This window comes from Equus quagga, chromosome 21 (genome assembly GCF_021613505.1).
Source record: "Equus quagga isolate Etosha38 chromosome 21, UCLA_HA_Equagga_1.0, whole genome shotgun sequence".
In the NCBI taxonomy this organism is placed as follows: Eukaryota; Metazoa; Chordata; class Mammalia; order Perissodactyla; family Equidae; genus Equus; species Equus quagga.
Window position 1 is genome coordinate 40,694,167 of NC_060287.1, and position 20,003 is coordinate 40,714,169.

At 44.2% G+C, this 20,003-nt stretch overlaps 1 protein-coding gene across 2 annotated transcripts in view; it reads right to left on the reverse strand.

The window, feature by feature from the left end:
* MCM3AP (minichromosome maintenance complex component 3 associated protein) overlaps positions 1–20,003 on the reverse strand; it is a 57,217-nt gene that overhangs the window by 26,974 nt on the left and 10,240 nt on the right. For both annotated transcript variants that reach the window (XM_046648223.1, XM_046648224.1), the window contains exons 4-13: positions 18,411–18,489; positions 18,011–18,155; positions 16,622–16,812; positions 14,357–14,496; positions 12,922–13,119; positions 12,298–12,566; positions 10,989–11,151; positions 2,308–2,468; positions 1,223–1,461; positions 700–923 (exon numbers count right to left, since the gene is read on the reverse strand). In XM_046648223.1, coding sequence (XP_046504179.1) covers positions 700–923; positions 1,223–1,461; positions 2,308–2,468; positions 10,989–11,151; positions 12,298–12,566; positions 12,922–13,119; positions 14,357–14,496; positions 16,622–16,812; positions 18,011–18,155; positions 18,411–18,489 — 1,809 coding nt within the window. The remainder of the gene's footprint in view (positions 1–699; positions 924–1,222; positions 1,462–2,307; positions 2,469–10,988; positions 11,152–12,297; positions 12,567–12,921; positions 13,120–14,356; positions 14,497–16,621; positions 16,813–18,010; positions 18,156–18,410; positions 18,490–20,003) is intronic.

Sequence of the window (20,003 nt, forward strand, 5' to 3'; positions counted from 1 at the left end):
ACCCATGCAGACGGCCCTGCTGCTGCCCCACATCAGACACCTGCAGTTTCTGTGGCCATTATCCTGCTCCTCTGAGGCCTCCTTCATCCTCCAGGGCCTGCCGAAGCAGCAGGGTGGTGAGACTGAGTCCCACAACGTGTGTGGTGGACAGGCCCTACTTGACCCCAGGGGCATGCCTGTCAGTAGGCACGCGCTGCTGCCCGTGGTCCCCCACGGCCCTAGTCGACGTGTCCACTGGCTGTCTCGGATGAGCAGGTGTTGGGCATCACACGGAGCAGACATGTAAGGGCACAGGATGGCACGCAGGCGGGAAGACGTGGACACATGTCTGCAGAGCCCTAGCAAGGGAAGCGCTCAGGGCAGGGCCCCACTTATCTGACCAACAGCATCAGGGACATAAAAGCTTTCAGTTCATTCTCTAAAGCTTCAACTGCAACCTTTCAAAGAGAGACACAGGCAACAAGGCAGGAAGCTGTATGTAGTCCCTGCCCTCAGAGCTGCAGGTTTCTCATCTGAAAGACAGGCTGGAGCCCTGAGGGCCAGGGTTCTGAGACAAGCCACAGCCAGAATATTCTAGAGCCACACGCGCAACCACCTCAGCAGGTTCAGTCAATAGACAACAGGCAAACTAGACATCCGACACTGCTGGACATGTGTGCACAAGGGCTCCTCAGGGCCCTCGTCTGGAAGATTCCTTACCGTGTCAGAGTACACAGGCACAGGCTTTGGTGGAAGCAGCTCAGGCTGCACGGTAGGCTGCCCAAGGGGCTGGAAGGGGCTGGGTACCACACTCGGGGCTGGTGCCGGTGCCGGGAGGTGAGGCAGAGAGACTGGTGTGGGCAGAGGGGGAGGAAGAGGCTGCGGGAGGAGAGCGGGTGGGGACATGTCTGCCTCTGCACTGCTCTCCTCTCCTCTCCCTGCACCTGGAAGGGAACAGACAAACATCGGTGTTGAGGACAAGCCCTGGGCCACCCAGAGTGACCCTGAGGACTGGCTACCCTCCCTGAGCAGACCACACGTCATGGGGGACAGCATGTGCTTCACCCGGGGGAACCAAGCCCCAGGACATCAAAGAGCCACTCAGGCTGCTCTTGGCAAGAAATATCTGTGCATGAAGAGATACCTACACCCCAGCCCCTGAAGACGACAGTGCTTCTGGCTCAGAAGAGGCTTCCCAGAGGGAAACACAGCTAGGTCCCTCCTGCAACTGCAGCTCACTCACCTGCTGTGTCCAAGGGTCTCTGAGTGCCCACGGGTAGCTCAGCAGCCAGGCTCTCTCCGACATACTTGTTCTGGGAGTTGAAGCTGCACACGGGTATGTGACGAGGGACAGGGGGCAACGGCCCTCCATTCACAATTTCCCCAACTGACACGGTCAGCTTCCTGGTAATAAACACTGACTTCCTGGCCTTGGATAACCCCTCAGGTTCCAGAAACGAGGACCGGTTCAGCTCGACACAGCTATGCAGACCACAAAGAACCCAGAGAAGAGTCACACAGGTAAGAAGCCAGCCTTCACCTTCTCAGTGCCTGGCAGCAATGCCAGAAGCCCCACCTCGTCACTGTGTCACCACATGGTGATGTGGAAATGAGAAGGGAAAGCAGCAAAGGCTAGTTTGCTGGCAGGGCCCACAGCACACCACTGCCAGCCCGGGCATTTCCTCCTGACATGGGAGCTGCCAAGCCGGGTCGTTAACAGCCAGGTGTGCAGCAACGCGCACCTACATGCTCCTGGCTCATTCCAAAGCCGCCACATTTCCATCAGAACAGGACTGCACATAGCAGACAGATGGGGGCTGGTGGTAAGGAGCCAAAGGAGAGAGGGGCAGGAAACACCAACTTTGGACACGAATGTTGTGTGTCATGGCACCATTTTCTGGGATGGGAGCCATGAGTTACGTGAGGCTCTCAAAACACTCTGCTCCATAGCAGAGAAGCCCCTGGCCTAGCCTACCAGCACCTGTGTGGACTGTCACAGGGGGGATCAGCAAATGCTATCTTTCAGGGACAGAATAAGGAAGGCTCTAACCTCTACCTTTGGGTTCTTTAGTAATTTGTGAAAAGCAGTGATTTTTGGAGTCATAAAGAAATGGGTCTCAGCCCCAGTGGGCCAATGAACAGCATGTAACCTGGGGACACTCCCCAGCCATTCTGAGCCCGGTGTGTTCACCAGCTCCCCAGGGAGCCAGCAGGTGGAACATGCCGTCTTCAGGGCCGAGAAAACGGCTAGGGTGACCCAGCCCGTTATCAGGGCTTCAATAAAAGAGAAAAAGGAGAGAGGCCCACACTTCCACTCTTGGCTGTTACCCATCAGAGACGGCGAGCCCGTGGTAGTTGAGGAAGTCTGTGGCCTCTTCGCAATCTCTGAACAGCAGCATGCGCACCACGCCGTCCAGGGGAAAGACAGTGGACCGCTGCGTGCTCACAGTGTACGCGACGTTGAGTGCTCGGAGAGCGTCCTTGCGGATCTAAAAGGAGAAGCCAAATGACTGCAGTCTCAACAGTTGCGGTCACCCCACAGCCACAGAAATGCCACGTGGGATCCTGCGGTCGCTCAACCCCCTGGAAAGCAAGGTGGCACCACAGGTCCCAGGCTTAACGAACATCAAGCCATGTGCTCAGTGGAAGATGCCCAAGAATGCATGCAGAGTGGTTTCATACAAAGGAAAGGCAAGGCTGAGGCTTTACTTATAAGAAACACTGGACAACAAACCATCTGTCAGTAGGGCATGGAAACTAAATGGGGCAGCATCCACTCAACAGAAAGCTGCACAGCTGCCAAAAATTATCATGGAGACAATCGCATGGTGTGAAAAAATGCATGACACATCTGCTCAAGGTGACACCAGCAACATGGCGGCCTCAGCTCACCCGGGACTCTCTCCCCTCCAGATTACAACCAAGAAGAGCAACTGCTTTCCAACCAAAAACACCATCCTAACAACAGAAATCGTCAGAGACCCATAGCAGCCAAACAATGGAAGGTGGAGAGGCTGCAGCTGGCCTCGGAGGAGGTAGAACAGGGTAGGAGAGAACTTCGCTCCCGCCCACAGAGACCGAGATCGCTGATGCGGGTGCGGGTATGGAGCAGGGGAGGGGTCGCACATTGGGAGATCGTCCTGGACTCCCACTGCCAGTGCAGCAAAACCCTCTAACAGGGGAAAGCTTTCATGTGGGGGAGCCCCAACAAGCCAGGGCCCTGGGAGACCACAAAGTGAGAGCTGATCCAATAAGGGTCACAGTGAGTGAAAGTGCCCCTCCTCCCCCAACCAACCCTACCTGCTGCCATCTTGGCTGAAGGCACAGGGCTCAGAAAACAAGCCTCTTGATCCCCATCTAGTGGTGATCAGCTGTAACTGCAGCCGGACAATAGCATGTGCAAAACCCACCCCTCTAACATCAAGCAATTTGTAAAAGCTCTAGTCCAAAAGGAAAACAATAAAAATACAAAAGTAGCTCCTGAGGGCTTGGAAATGGGTAAACTAAGTGAAGAGGAGTTCAAAATAGCTATCCTCAAAATATTCAATGAGGTAAAGGGAAATATACAGAAACAAGCCAACGAGTTCTGGAGTTACTTCACAAAAGAGATTGAAATTATAAAGAACAATCAATTAGAAATACTAGAGATGAAAAGTACAATGGATCACATAAAACAGAATACGGATTCCCTGAATGCCCGTGTAGACACCATAGAGGAGAAAATTAGCATAATCGAAGACAGACAGGCTGAATGGCTCCAGACAGAGGAAGAAAGAGAACTAAGACTTTAAAAAAACTATACAAAATCTCAGAGAAATAGCTGACTCGATGAGAAAATGCAACTTAAGAATCATCGGAATTCCTGAGGGCGTGGAAAAGGAAAATGGAGCAGAAAGTGTGCTCAACAAAATAATAGAAGAGAACTTCCCAAATCTAGGGATTGAGAGAGAAATGTGTGTGGAGGAAGCTTTCAGATCTCCTAGATTTGTCAATGTAAAAAGACCTACTGCAAGGCACATAGTAGGAAAAATGGCAAAAATGAAGGACAAAGAAAGAACACTCAGGGCAGCAAGGCAGAAGAAAAGAACCTACAAAGGAACCCCCATCAGACTTTCACCGGATTTCTCTACAGAAACCTTACAAGCTAGGAGAGACTGGAGTGACATATTCAAAACTTTAAAGGATAAAAATCTTCACCCAAGAATACTCTATCCAGCAAAAGTATCATTCAGATATGAGGGAGAAATTAAATCTTTTCCAGACAAACAAAAGCTGAGGGACTTCATAGTCATATGACCTCCACTACAAGATATCCTCAAGAAGGCTCTCATACCTGAAAAAAGAAAAAAAGGGAGTAAGGGGTCACAAAACACAGAGTAGGGAGACAAATAGATAGAATTTGAATAGGATAGCAAATATTCAACTATAGCATTAGGATAAAGGGAAGGAAATCACCAAAGCAAGACAATCTTATCACTCTAACCACAAACTCACAACACAAGTTGGAATAAGAGATGAAAATAATAATTTAGGAGGGGAAGAGGAAAAGGACTGAAACAGTCTAGGCTAAGGAAGTAAGAGACCACCAGAAAATGCACTATGTTATACACGAGATTCTGAATACAAACTTCAGGGTAGCCACTAAACTAAAAAGCAGAACAGAAACACAAAACATAAATAAAGAAAAATCTAAGAAACCCAGCATAAGAAATTGCAGAAGTCAATGGGTAGGCTAAAACACACAGGACGAGAAAAAAAGGAAACACAGGAAAACCAGAAAACGAGCAACAGAATGACAGCATTAAGCCCTCATGCATCAACACTCACCACCAATGTAAACGGATTGAACTCTCCCATAAAAAGACACAGAGTGGCAAAATGGATTAAAGAACAAGATCCAACAATTTGCTGCCTCCAGGAAACACACCTCAGCTCCAAGGACAAACACAGGCTCAGAGTGAAGGGGTGGAAGACAATACTCCAAGCTAACAGCAAACAAAAGAAAGCAGGTGTCGCAATACTTATATCAGACAAAACAGACTTCAAGATAAAGCAAGTAAAGAGACACACAGAGGGCCAATATATAATGATCAAAGGGACACTTCATCAAGAAGAAATAACGCTTATAAATATCTATACACCCAACATAGGAGCACCAAGGTTCATAAAGCAACTATTAACAAACCTAAAAGAAGATATCAAAAATAACAGAATAATAGCAGGGGACATCAACACCCCACTCACATCAATGGACAGATCATCCAGACAGAAAATCAACAAAGAAACAGTGGAGCAAAATGAAAAGCTAAAACAGTTGGACTTAATAGACATATATAGAACACTTCATCCAAAAACAGCAGAATACACATTCTTCTCAAGTGCACATGGAACATTCTCAAGGATAGGCCATATGTTGGGAAACAAGGCAAGCCTCTACAAATTTAAAAAAATTGAAATAATAACAAGCATCTTCTCTGATCATAATGCTGTAAAGCTAGAAATTAATTACAAGAAAAAAGCTGAGAAAGGCACAAGGATGTGGAGACTAAACAATACGCTATTGAACAAGCAATGGATCATTGAAGAAATTAAGGAAGAAATCAAAAAATACCTGGAGGCAAATGAAAATGATAACATGCCATACCAACTCGTATGGGATGCAGCAAAAGCTGTATTAAGAGCAAAATTCATCACAATTCAGGCACATCTTAACAAACAAGAAAAATCCCAAATCAGCAGTATTAAACTACACCTAACTGAATTAGAGAAAGAAGAACAAACAAAGCCCAAAGTCAGCAGAAGGAGAGAAATAATAAAAATCAGAGCAGAAATAAATGCTATTGAAACAAAAAAAGCAGTAGAAAGGATCAATGAAACAAAGAGCTGGTTCTTTGAGAAGATAAATAAAATTGACAAACCCCTAGCCAGACTTACAAAGAAAAAAAGAGAGAAAGCTCAAATAGACAAAATCAGAAATGAAAGAGGAGAAATAACAACAGACTCCGCAGAAATACAACGGGTTATAAGAGAATACTACGAAAAACTATATGCCAGCAAAATGGATAACCTAGAGACAATGGATAAATTCTTGGACTCCTACAATCTCCCAAAGCTCATTCAAGAAGAAGCAGACAATTTGAACAGACCAATCACAAGGAAAGAGATTGAAACGGCCATCAAAAGCATCCCAAAGAATAAAATCCCAGGACCAGATGGCTTTCCTGGGGAATTCTACCAAACTTTCAGTGAGGACTTAATACCTATCCTTTTCAAGCTATTCCAAAAAATTAGGGAGGATGGAACACTTCCTAACACATTCTACGAGGCCAACATCATGCTGACACCAAAACCAGACAAGGAGAGCACAAAAAAGGAGAACTACAGGCCAATATCGCTGATGAACATAGATGCAAAAATTCTCAACAAAATTTTGGCAACCCAAATACAGCAATTCATCAAAAGGATCATACATCATGATCAAGTGGGATTCATGCCAGGGACACAGGAATGGTTCAACATCTGCAAATCAATCAGTGTGATACACCACATCAACAAACTGAGCAATAAAAATCACATGATCATCTCAATAGATGCAGAGAAAGCATTTGACAAGATCCAACAGCCACTTATGATAAAAACTCTCAACAAAATGGGGATAGAAGAGAACTACCTCAACATAATAAAGGCCACATGACAAACCCACAGCCAACATCATCTCAATGGGCAAAAACTGAGCGCCACTCCCCTGAGAACAGGAACGAGACAAGGATGCCCTCTATCACCACTCTTGTTTAACATAGCTCTGGAGGTCCCAGCCAGAGCAATCAGGCAAGCAAAAGGAATAAAAGGAATCCAAATGGGGGGGAAGAAGTGAAACTCTCGCTGTTTGCAGACGACATGATCTTATATATAGAAAACCCCAAAGAATCCATTGGAAAACTTTTAGAAGTAATCAACAACTACAGCAAAGTTGCAGGGTATAAAATCAATTTACATAAATCAGTAGCATTTCTATACTCTAATAATGAACTAACAGAAAAAGAACTCAAGAACACAATACCATTCAGAATCGCAACAAAAAGAATAAAATACCTCGGGGTGAATGTAACTAAGAAAGTGAAAGACCTATACAAGGAAAATTACAAGGCTTTTCTGAAAGAAATGGATGAAGACATAAAGAGATGGAAAGACATCCCATGCACGTGGACTGGAAGAATAAACAGAGTTAAAATGTCCATACTACCTAAAGCAATCTACAGATTCAACGCCATCCCAATCAGAATCCCAACGACATTCTTTACAGAAACAGAACAAAGAATCCTAAAATTTATATGGGGCAACAAAAGACCCCGAATTGCTAAAGCAATCCTGAGAAAAAAGAACACAGCTGGAGGCATCACTTTCCCTGACTTCGAAACAGACTACAAAGCTACAGTAATCAAAACAGCATGGTACTGGTACAAAAACAGGTGCACAGATCAACGGAACAGAATTGAAAGCCCAGAAATGAAACCACACATCTTCTACAAACGAGCTGAGGGCATACAATGGAGAAAAGAAAGCCTTTTCAACAAATCGTGCTGGGAAAAGTGGAAAGCCACATGTAAAAGAATGAGAATTGACCATTCTTTTTCACCATAAACCAAAATAAACTCAAAATGGATCAAAGACCTAAAGCTGAGACCTGAAACCATAAGGCTTCTAGAAGAAAATATAGGCAGTACACTCTTTGACATCAGTATTCAAAGGATCTTTTCGGACACCATGTCTTCTCAGAGAAGGGAAACAATAGAAAGAATAAACAAATGGGACTTCCATCAGACTAAAGAGCTTCTTCAAGGCAAATGAAAACAGGATTGAAACAAAAAAACAACCCACTAACAGGGAAAAAATATTTGCAAGTAACGCATCCGACAAAGGCTTAATATCCATAATATATAAAGAACTCACACAACTCAACAACAAAAAAATCAAACAACCCGATCAAAAAATGGGCAGGAGACATGAATAGACATTTCTCCAAAGAAGATATACGATCGCCAATAGGCACATGAAAAGATGTTCATCATCGCTGATCATCAGGGAAATGCAAATCAAAACTACACTAAGATATCACCTTACACCCATTAGGATGACAAAAATAACTAAAACAAATAGTAACAAATGTTGGAGAGGTTGTGGAGAAAAAGGAACTCTCATACACTGCTGATGGAAATGCAACTGGTGCAGCCACTATGGAAAACAGTATGGAGATTCCTCAAAAAATTAAAAATAGAACTACCGTATGATCCAGCTATCCCACTACTGGGTATCTATCCAGAGAGCTTGAAGTCAGCAATTCCAAAAGTCCTATGCACCCCAATGTTTATTGCAGCATTATTTACAATCGCCAAGATGTGGAAGCAACCTAAGTGCTCATCAACAGATGACTGGATAAAGAAGATATGGTATATATATATACAACGGAATACTACTCAGCCGTAAAAAAGAACAAAATCGTCCCATTTGCAACAACATGGATGGACCTTGAGAGAATTATGTTAAGTGAAATAAGCCAGATAGAAAAGGACGATCTCTGTATGACTCCACTCATATGAGGAATTTAAACCTGTGGACAAAGAGAACAGATTAGTGGATACCAGGGGAAAAGGGGGTAGGGGGTGGGCACAAAGGATGAAGGGTTGCATCTACAACACGACTGACAGACAATAACATACAACTGAAATTTCACAAGATTGTAATCTATCAGTAACTCAATAAAAAATTTAAAAAAAAAATGCATGACATGGAATTCAGTGAGAGTCAGAGACAAAGCTGTTTCACAGTATTATAACAAGTGCTTAAAAAAAAGAAGACAAGGGGCTGACCCCATGGCCGAATGGTTAAGTTCACACGCTCCACTTCAGTGGCCCAGGGTTTTGCCGGTTTGGATCCTGGGCACGGACATAGCACCGCTCCTTCGGCCATGCTGAGGCGGCTTCCCAATGTCACAACTAGAAGGACCCACAACTAAAAATATACAACTATGTACCGGGTGGCTTTGGGGAGAAAAAGGAAAAAATAAAATCTAAAAAAAAAAAAAGAAGACAGAGCAAGCCCTTGCATCTAGTGGTTAAGATTCAGCACTCTCACTGCCACGCCCTGGGTTCATCTCCTGCTTGTGGAATCATACCACCCGTCTGTCGGCTGTCATACTGTGGAGGCAGCTCACATAGAGAACTAAAACACTAACAACTAAGATACACAACCACACACTGAAGCTTAAAAAAACAAAAGACAAAGGAAAAACATGAAAATGCTAACAAAATCATATTTGGGTGCTAGGAGTCTGGGTGATTTGCTACTCCTCCTCTGGTGTTCTTCAACAATTCAACCAGTATTTATCGAGGGTTTCCTTCATACCTAGCACTATCAATGCTGAGAAAAACAGTGAAGAAAACAAGACCCCTGTCCCCATGGCCGACGTGTCAGGCAGAGACCAACACTGAACAAGTGGATACATACACAGCAGCATACACTTAATGCGGACAGCACGACAGAGAGGAAATGCACAAGAGAAGGACAGGGAGTGGACAGGGTGGGTGATCAGGGTGGCCCCTGCTGAGAAGGTGGCAGTCAAGCCAAGATCAAGAGAAGGTGATCACTGTATTGCTCTCTGAGGAGAAAGAACTGCAAGTGCAAAGGCCCTGAGGTAGGCGTGTGCTGGGGCTGGAAGGGCAGGAAGGCATCACTGCAGGTGGAGCTGAGCAAAGGGAGCAGGAGAGGAGGTCCAGGAGACACTGGGACCATGTGGACCACTGCTAGTGAAACACTGTTTTTCTAAAGAAAAAGCACTCAGATTTCCTTTTTGTTTAAAGTTATTGAAATGGGCACAAATAGTCAACATTCTAATATCATTAAATAATCATTTTAAAAATATTAACTATAAGGGGCCAACCCAGTAGTGTAGTGGTTAAGTTTGCACACTCTGCTTGGGCGGCTCGGGGTTCACAGGTTCGGATCCCAGGCGCGGACCTAGCACCGCTTGTCAGGCCACACTGTGGTGGCATCCCACATAAAACAGAGGAAGATTGGCACAGATGTTAGCCAATCTTCCACACAAAAAACATGTATTATTAACTATGACTTATTTAGCAACTGTACAAAGTTCCCCAAGTGGTACGTTGTTAGAAATCTTTCCATTTGTTCCAGAATTTCAGTTCTGTTGGCAACTGTCAGATCTGACAATGAGCAAACTTATAGAAGATCTTTGCCTGGGATGTGATTATGGGTTCAGTCACTGTTTACAGGAAGACTTGGTGTGTGACCAAAGAGAGTGACCGGAGTCATAGGGCCCCAGGCAAGCGGCCAGGCACGCAGAGGCAGCCAGGTAGGTGGCACATCCTCACACCCCCGCAGCAGGTAGCAGAGCACGTGGGAGGCATGAGGAAGGCTCTCTTATCATCCCCAAGTGCTCTAAGGGGCTGAGGCTGAAGACCAGACTTTGAAAACTCTGAGACCAATAGTTCACACTACAATCTGTGAAGCCCCAGGTAAGAGATGGTCTTCCCCCTTCTTTGTAGCCCAGTGCACAGAACAGCACACAACAAAGAGCAGGCACTTAAGACATTTACTGAAATGAATTGAGCATCATTGAGCTCACTGCACAAACTGAGATCAAGTACACTGAGAATTTCTAAGTGAGGAATTTTGGGCTGCAATGTTCGCATTTCGGTTTCTTGTTTCCATGGAGGATGACAGTGCTGAACTCAAGTTATCTTTCTAAAGAGATTTCTCTTACGTGAACTACAAGAATAGTATTTTCCATTGCATGGCCTTCCCATCAGTGACCAGTGGTGCCAAATCCTGAAAACAGGGTAACACCAGTAACCCCTCAGGGGGCTGCCACAAGGGTTGCACAAGAGTTAGCCTAAGACCTGCTAAAATGTTCTTGGAATAGTGAAGCACCTAAATATCACAAGTGACAACCTGCTTTCTTCCAATGCTGCAAGTACAGTGATGTTACTCACCTGGTTAAAGTAACAGTGTAATAGACAACCGTTCAGATAAGAAGCTGACTGGACCAGTTTGAAAAATCTCACAAAATTGTTACTATTCAATGCAGCAAAAGCCTGAACAGCAAATTTCACTTCAAAGGAGTTTCTAACAGCAGGATGGAACTGTTGCACTTCTCTGTTAATTAAAGCAGACAAAAAGAATTAGAATTTTATTTTTAACTAGACAAAATTTCCATGAAAATAGATCTGATTAAAAAACTAGATTTCAACCATACTGAGAAAGAGGATCTTAATAGCGACATGTGCCATTATATTCATAATTTACTAACGCCAAAGCTGCCGCTCTTAGGCTGGGTTGATAATGAAGGTTTTCTTTTAAAAGGTGATGAATAAAGTAAACAAGCAACAATTTAAGAACTGATTATCAAAGAGTTACTTTAATGCCAATTGACTGCCAGCTGTGTTTGACCACAAGATCTCAGAAAAAGTTAACTGTGTTTCGTTCAGAAATAAACTTATTTGAATGAATTATTCAAGATAGGTGACAAATGCCTATCATAATGTTAAAAGACCACACAGCCACTTCCCATAACTAGTATATCTCCAAGGCTTAATTTTAAAACTTAAAATCAATCACACATCTAGATATACTGCAACAAGATTCTTGGGGAAAATACTAAGTTAATAAAGAGTTTCGGCATAAATAAGGGAATCTTGGAACTAAAGGGGACAGTGGTTGTCATCAAGTCCATTTACCAATGAAAGGAACAGAGGCCCAGGGGACACTGCCTTATTTTTCACATTAATATCTACGTATGTATCAGGCCAGGGTTTAACATTCATTCTTTCCTAATATCCCATCTTTACCATTTTTGTTTCACACAATTTTTTCCTCTTCTATTACTTAGATCTTTGATGAGGTGTGTGCGCACATGTGTACGAAGAAACACACCTGATCCAACAAACTGCTAACAGCCCTGGTAGAGCACCCTGGCATTCCCCGTACTGTTCACATGCCTATTCTGCTCATCAGGCCAATTCCTTCCTCATTTTCTCTTGTTGACGAGAAATTGTTCTCAGAAAGGATTCGGAGTCTACTTTAGATATACTGATGTCGGTGTGCATCCCCATCCTTCTGCTCCTGGTGGCTCAGCTCAACAGACTGTACAGCCCAGCCCAGGTTTCTTACTATAAACATCCCAGTACTCAATATGAGAGAGAACTCAACGCTATCTGCTACTACTAATCCTAACAGCTCTTTTCCTGTTTAAACCTTGCCTTTCCATACATCTTAGGCTAGCTTTCAAATCTGAAAATTCACCTTAGGATGTCCCCCTTGTTGAGATTGAGCAGAACATTGTAGCCCTGGAACTCTGCTTCGCTGGCACAGAAGACTCCCTTGTTTCTCAGGTCCTGGTACATCTCCTTCAGACTCTGAAGGCACTTGGTCATGTTCTCATTGTTGATCTTGGCATCAAAGGAGGACATGGGCTCCTCACACATGAAGTGAGCACAGTGGATGTGAAACCGGGTGCACTTCTCGATCAGGGACACTGTCATGGGGTCGCATAGGTGCTGCTGCGTGATGTCCTGGCCATGAGGGGAAATATTATATATACACACACGCACCTCATACACACCCAGGTGGCCTTGTAAGCACACATAAGCCTTATATACACATGGGTTTCATATACACACAGGTCTCCTGCACATATTCCCATGCATAGAGAATCAACTATTAGAAAAATCACACTTATTACCCAAATTTCTCATACTTCAATTTGAAACAAAGCCCATTAAGCACATTTTTATAGGACTTTGTAATGACTTTAAATAACAGTTTTTGTTACAGATGAATTGTGACTGAGTGAAATGAAAAGGACTCTCAGGTTCACTTTGGAATTTACATGCACTCTCTAGCTTCCTGACAGGAAGTGGCCAATACCTTCCGTATGCCCCGTGTGCGGTTCCACACGAAGTCATACCAGTCCCGCAGGCTGCCCTCCTTCTGGTCCATGATCTGGGTCACCAGGTAGTCCATGGTCCTGCTGAGCACTGCCGAGGGCCGCAGCTCATGTGGCAGGGGCTCCTCCTGATCTGCTGAGGAACGGCTGTACTCCTTCACGGCCGCCGCGTGGTCCACCTGAGGACAGGGAGTAGGGACAAGCTGCTGAGTGGCAGGTGCTGGGCCAGCCTCCCAGCAGCAGTGCCTTAAAATAAGGGGGGGAATCACACACACTCATACAAGAGCAACACTACAGAATACAAGTGTAAAATTTCTGTTTGAAGGTGACAAATTCAAAGACAAAATAAACTGATAATCTTGTTTTTGGCAAGTACGACAAGGAATGAAGATACGAGGCCATTACATCAAAAAGAATGTAAGTGAAGAAGTGAATCAAGACAGGATGTAAGTGAAGACCCACCTCCTTGGCTCCAAGCACGAAGGTGTAACAGATAAAGGACTTTAAGGCATTTTGAACGCTCTGAGCTCAGACACCAGATTAAGTCTACAAGGCCCAGAAACAAAATGGAACCTGCAGTGAAGAGTGAGGGGCATAACAGCAGCAGGGGCCTGCTGGGGCTGGGGCCAGCTGCCGCAAGATGCCTGGAGTTGCATATTCCACCTGCAAAAAGAGGCTGAAGACACACGGCTGAGGGCAGAAGTAGAGAGGTCCACAGGACCAGGCCCTGAGCACCCACTACCAGCTGCCATCACTGCCTCCTACGGCAGGAGCCCTGGGCCTGTGCCATGACTGCTGCTGCCAAGCTGGGGACGCCGCATGGGCAAAGGCAGCCGTAAAACCCCCGGCCAGGAGAGGAGGAGAAGTCAACAAGCAAAACTAACAAAGAATAAAAGCATCTAAAATGGTGTAGATTTCCAGGGAAACAATTTGGGAACATGAATGGACACATGTTCAGGAATCCTAAGAAAGATCACATCCTCTGAGGTAGCACCTTAATTCTTAGGATTTATCCAAAGTAAGTAATCTAAATACCCTAGCAGCATTACACACATGTCCAACAGAATTATTAATAAAATTGAAATATCAGTAACAGCCTATCTAATAATGATTGCAAAATGGGGAGTTCTGACAGAGCTACATAATCAAATAACATGCCATCATTTAAAATGGCCAAGTAACCTCACACAAGGTTGCTTAGCACACACCTCAGAACACAAACGATCTGAAGGATTGTTCACAGCACATCCCCACCACCCTATAAAGATAAACACCCGAATCAAGTATCAATATGCACAGAAATTACAGAAGAATCAGCCTCCCCTCCCTTGCACATCCCACCTCCACCTGGACGATTCACTACAGACAGCTGGAATACGGTCTGGGGAGAAACCCCAGGGGGATGTGGAGCTCCACCTGGTCAGTCCCTGGGACCACTTCAAATACGCTCAGCTGGCTCCGGGTCTCACGCATGTACCGCTCCTTCTCAGGACACATGTCTGGGCATGTCCCAACAAAAGTCCGCGCTTTGTCCAGGTCAGTTCTTTTCACCCGAGCTAAATGACGTCAAGTAAAAAGTAAGAGTGTACCAAACAGTTACTAGGAACCCAGAGAAGCGCATCTTCACAGTGATAAAAGGAAAAATAAAAGTAAAAACAAACATCACACACAAATTACTAAGGAAAAGAAAGAAACATTTTTAAATTTAACAATCACTGGGCCTTAGAGAAAGGAAAGCACAGCCTGTCACACGGGGGACGAGGCATCCAGGTCCATGAAGACCCACGCCTTCCCTCCTCAGTACTCGGATCCTCACTGCACACCACAGGCAGGGGCACACGTGTGTTCCCAGCTCCTGTAACACCTCAACGGCAAACAATCACACTGCAGGATGTTTATTAAAAGGATGAACTTATAAAGGTAAATACTCAAAACATACCAGTAGTCTAACACTCTCAGTAGTTCACTATGTTTTTAATATACCAAGAATCACATAATGGAAGTTACCTGGGTCCTGAGCTGAATAAACCACTATTATTACACACAAAATTAAACAGTTATAACAGTATCTTTTAAACGAAATGGAATGCAACAACTTCACAACTCAAAATATACACATCTATTTTTTATTTTGAAAAATTCCAATACCTACTAATGATTTTATTTGGAATATAAAAGTCACCATATCAATGATATAATGTATGATGGCAGCTTTTATTACTGTGTTAAGGAGGCGCTGTGATTATTCCACTATTCACAGCTTTTAAAAAGAGGAAAATCCTATAGCTAAAATTTAATTTTAAAAAAACTTCGCAAAGAAGAGCACATGTGCTTTTTCCTTTTATTTTTGGTCACCGCACTTTTTTTTTTGAGGAAGATTGTCCCCGAGCTAACATCTGTGCCCATCTTCCTCTATTTTGTATGTGGAATGCCTCCACAATGTAGCTTGATGAGCAGTGTATAGGTCTGCACCCAGGATCCGAACCAGCAAACCCCGGGCCATCGAAGCAGAGTGCACAAACTTAACCACTACGCCACCAGGCCAGCCCTCACTTATTTTTTTATGTTAAGAGAATACTTACTTTTTGAATAGGTAATACATTCACATGGTTCAACAATCCAAAGGTATAAAAATATCGAAAATGGGACACCCAGCATGCCCCCCTCTCTCTTGACAATCAGAGTGAGCAGATCCTTTTGCATCTCCCATAACTATTTTATGCACACCTAAGCAAGTATACTTACATGTACATGGTAAGTATATGACACACACACACACACACCTTTCCCCCTTTTTTGTACACAAATGGTAGCACACTACATACTTCCCACATCTTGCTTTTTCACAAAAAGCCTTGATTTTCCATAAAGAAACTGCAGTCTTCTTTCAGGCTGTTTAGAATCCCTGTGTGGACAACTAGTTTCCAATCTTTGTCATCACAAACGACCTTGTGTACGAATCACACACACATGCACGATGTTTGTGGGGTACACTCCTAGACATGGAATGCCAGGTCAAAGGCATGAGTTTTCTTAAGTCTCAAAGATATTACCAACGTGCACTCCCCCATGGGAGTGCAGTTGTTCACAGCCTGTCCAAGGACGCAGCCCCAAGCCGAGCCTGTGGGGTGAAACTTGCATCTCCACTGTGGGACAGCCAGCCCACGACACTTCCTTTTCTGTGACCTTGTAGACCCCTTATTCCTCTCCCACTGCATTTGGTCTTTTTCACACTGACTTCTACAGTACTTTCTGTATCAGAGAATTCAGCTCTTTGTCTGTGTTTTGAGTTACAGATTTTTTTCCGTGTAAATTGACATTTCATCCTGAGCTTTATTTGTGGTGACTCTGTCAAACAGAAAATTTTGATTTTTTTTACACGAGTTTTCCGAATGTCTAAAAATTGCCCTTTAACTTGTTCAATTTAGCGTGAATCAATGGTTTAGAGACTTTCTTACAAAAATAGAGTAAAATCGAAAACATATTTGCATTATATCCATGCCTACACTCACCTTTCAGGAGACTAGTAAACAACAAAGATCATATGTAAGACATCAGAGGTCCAAGACTCAACAACAGTGGAGCTGCATGGACAGGGGTCACTCCCCTCCCTCAGGACTCCAAGGAGATAACCTTATCATGACGTCAGCAGGTCACCTCTGCCAAAACAACCCAACATACCTTGCCGCATGATTCTGTCCCTCTGGTCAAGCAGGCGGTACTTCTCCTCAGATGTCTCAGCCACAGTGCCTATGAGGGTGCTGAGGGAGGACACACACGGCCCAAGACCCTCAGAGCCCTCAGAGCCCTCGTCAAAAGGGTCTCCTTCAAACTGGTGGGCCTTCAGAAGACTTGGCTTTTTCACTGGAGAGCTACAGAGAAAACAACACATTAAGGGCCTTGGATCCATCACGCATTTATATCATTTCCACGTCCAAACACTTCCCTTATCTTTCAAGGTTTTCTGCTCCTCTCAAGCTGATAAACTACAAGCACTGAAGTGCAATGAGCCTTGATAATGCTGGTGATGACAAAGGTGTTAGTCATATTATTCACGGTGATTTTAGAATTTTGAAATATTTTATACTTTTTGAAAATGAGATGAGCCCATTTAAACAGCTGAAGTGACTATCCGTAGATTTCTATCTCAAAGAAATGAAATTCAGCCTGAAAAAGACAACACTTGAACACTATGAGGGAATATCAGGCCTACGTGTTTTCACGCATAACTTCATTTCAGCAGAAAGATGTACTAAAAAGAGCTGGGCGTTCTCTCTCAGCTTTCTGTTCTAGTCAACATTCTGTGAACTTGAATGTGGAAGAAGGTATGACTGGTTGAGCGAGATGGGAAAAGCACAAGCAAACCAGCAAATAAATTACTAACTACAATGGGGAAAGTGAGGAAAACAATACACTGGCTAAAATATGTGAAGGAGGACATTACGGAAGACCTGTCACAGCAGCCTGATGTGAAGAGGAAAACAGGGTCACATAGGGAGGGGAGGGGAGACAGATATGCCCACACAGAGAAGTTGTGTGAAGTGCACCACCACACACCAGCTGACCTGAGGGCTGTGCACACAGCTACCCAGTTATAACATAGCCAAAAAGGAGACTGCCTCACTGTGAAAAGCTGGACTTACGAAAAGTCACACGGCAAATCACTAGAAGTGGTTGTTAGGAACATGTGGTTATTACAGCCAGTTAGATGTTTCAAGGGGAAAAGTTATTGCTTCTACATTTATGCATCAGGTGGAACTGCATGACAGCAACTGCATGGGATGTGGGACCAAGGTGACAAGCAAGGAGTACCAGAGCCCCTTCATGGCCCTGGCAAGTGGCTCTTACGGTCACCCTTGTGACCCCCCCAGTTCTCCTTCCCCCGGGTCCTCTCCCTCACCATGTCCTCCTCTCTGCCTCCCCGTCATCCCTTAGTCCTTCTCAGGCTGTCAGCACATCACCCCACTTCCCATGCTTGACTGCTGTGCAGTCGCTCCTGTCTGCAGACATTAGAAGTCAAAGTGCCCACATGCTGTGTAAAACACAGTCACTGGGAAGGATCGGCCACACCTCTTATTCAGGAGGCTAACGGCTGCAGCCCTCCCCACAGGCTTGCCAACAGGGGAGTGCTGGAAGGGTGTGTCCTCGGTGCCCTCGCCAGCTTCACTGTCACCTGGTTTCTTCTCCTTGAGGGAAAAAGGTTTCTTGTTGGGACCTGAGGACGCCAAGAGTCAGAACAGAGGTTATGATAGCACAAGTCACTTGACACAAGACTTTCTCACTTGCTTTTTGAGAAAGTAAAATTATCATTGTTACAGGAGGTAACAAAGTAGCACAAGGAAACACCACGAGACAGGAGGATCCACACAGAGCCAGTCCCCCACAGCCCTGCAGAAGGGGCTCCCACTCAAAGCTTCAAGGGTCTTGTAAACACAGCATTAGAGACTGCAAAGAATAACTAAAAACTCACTTATTTTCTTCTTGTGCCAAAAGATAGCCATGTCTTCATGCAAACCTTTTCCCTTCTTCCTGGCCAGAGCTGCAGAAGCCTGGAAAATAGTCCACAACACAAAGTATGAGGACATTAAGAGACGAAAGCAACTGAGATTAAACACTCAAATGCACTGCACAGACCTCTGTACAGGAGCGCAACGCCTCCACCTGTACGTGTTCTGACCACATCATCTGCCTCTAGCTGTGGCAGCCACAGCCCTCACCTCCCTTACCTGGCTCACAAGCACGTATTCGCTCTTCTCCCTTTTGAAATTAATAACTTTACTGTGGATAGAAGCAAGAGGCTTGGCCTCGTTGGCATTTGGTAAGATGATTCGCACCATCCGATTACACACACAGCAATGGAAAGACTGCCAAGTCACACTTCAACACAAAAGGAAGCTGCAGAATGATACATGTGTAACACAACTGATCACAAAACACAAAACCGACTACTATACCTACAGATAGACCTATGAAAATGTCTAGAAAAATACACACCACACTAGGTAACCATGCTTGCTCCTAGATAAAAGGAGAGATGGGGTGATCAGAGACCTTAGCTTTGTACGTATACATGAATTGCTTATGATAACAGTGTATTTATACATTATATATTTATTACATAAATATGTTTTAGGGTTCTGCCAGAAGAATAAGCACACTGCAATAGCCAAAGAATAACTTTAAAAAAATGAGGATTACCCTATGACCCAGCAATTCCACTCCTAAACATATACCCAACAGAACTGAAAGCAAGGTCTCAAAGAGATGTTTGCACACTCCATTCATGGCAGCATGATGGAAGATGGAAACAACCTGAGTCCATCAACAAATGTGTACATAAACCAAATGAGGTACATTCATACAGTGGAATAATATTCAGCCATAAAAAGGAATGAAGTACAACCACACAGATGAACCTGGGAAACATCAGGCTAATTCAAATACATCAGGTACGAAGGACAAATATTGTATGATTCTGCTTATATCAAATTTTAGAATAGGCAAATTCATAGAGATAGTGAATTAGAGGTCACCAGGGGCCAAGGGAAGGCAAGAATGGGGAGTTACTGCTAAACAATTACAGAGTCTCTGTTTGGGATGATGAAAAAGTTCTGGATATAGATAATGAGGATGGTTGCACAACACTGTGAATGTAATCAATGCCACTGAATTTTTTTTTAAATCCATAGGAAGGAATAAGTAGCAAAAGCCCTAAAACTGTGCATACATTTTGGCACAGACCGTCCGCTTTCAAGAATTTAAACAAAGGATATAAACTAATCAGAAGTATATGAGCAGCCGGCCCCATGGTCTTGTGGTTAAGTTTGGCATGCTCCGTTTCGGCAGCCTGGGTTCAGATCTTGGACACAGACCTACACACTGCTCATCGAGCCATGCAGTGGTGGCACCCCACATAGAAGAACTAGAATCACCTATGACTAGGATATACAACTATGTAGTGGGGCTTTGGGGAGAAAAAAGAAAACAATAAAAAAAGAAAACTGGCCAAGTAAGTAAACAGGATAGAATGCCATGGAGCATTTAACAATCCCCTTCTAATCTA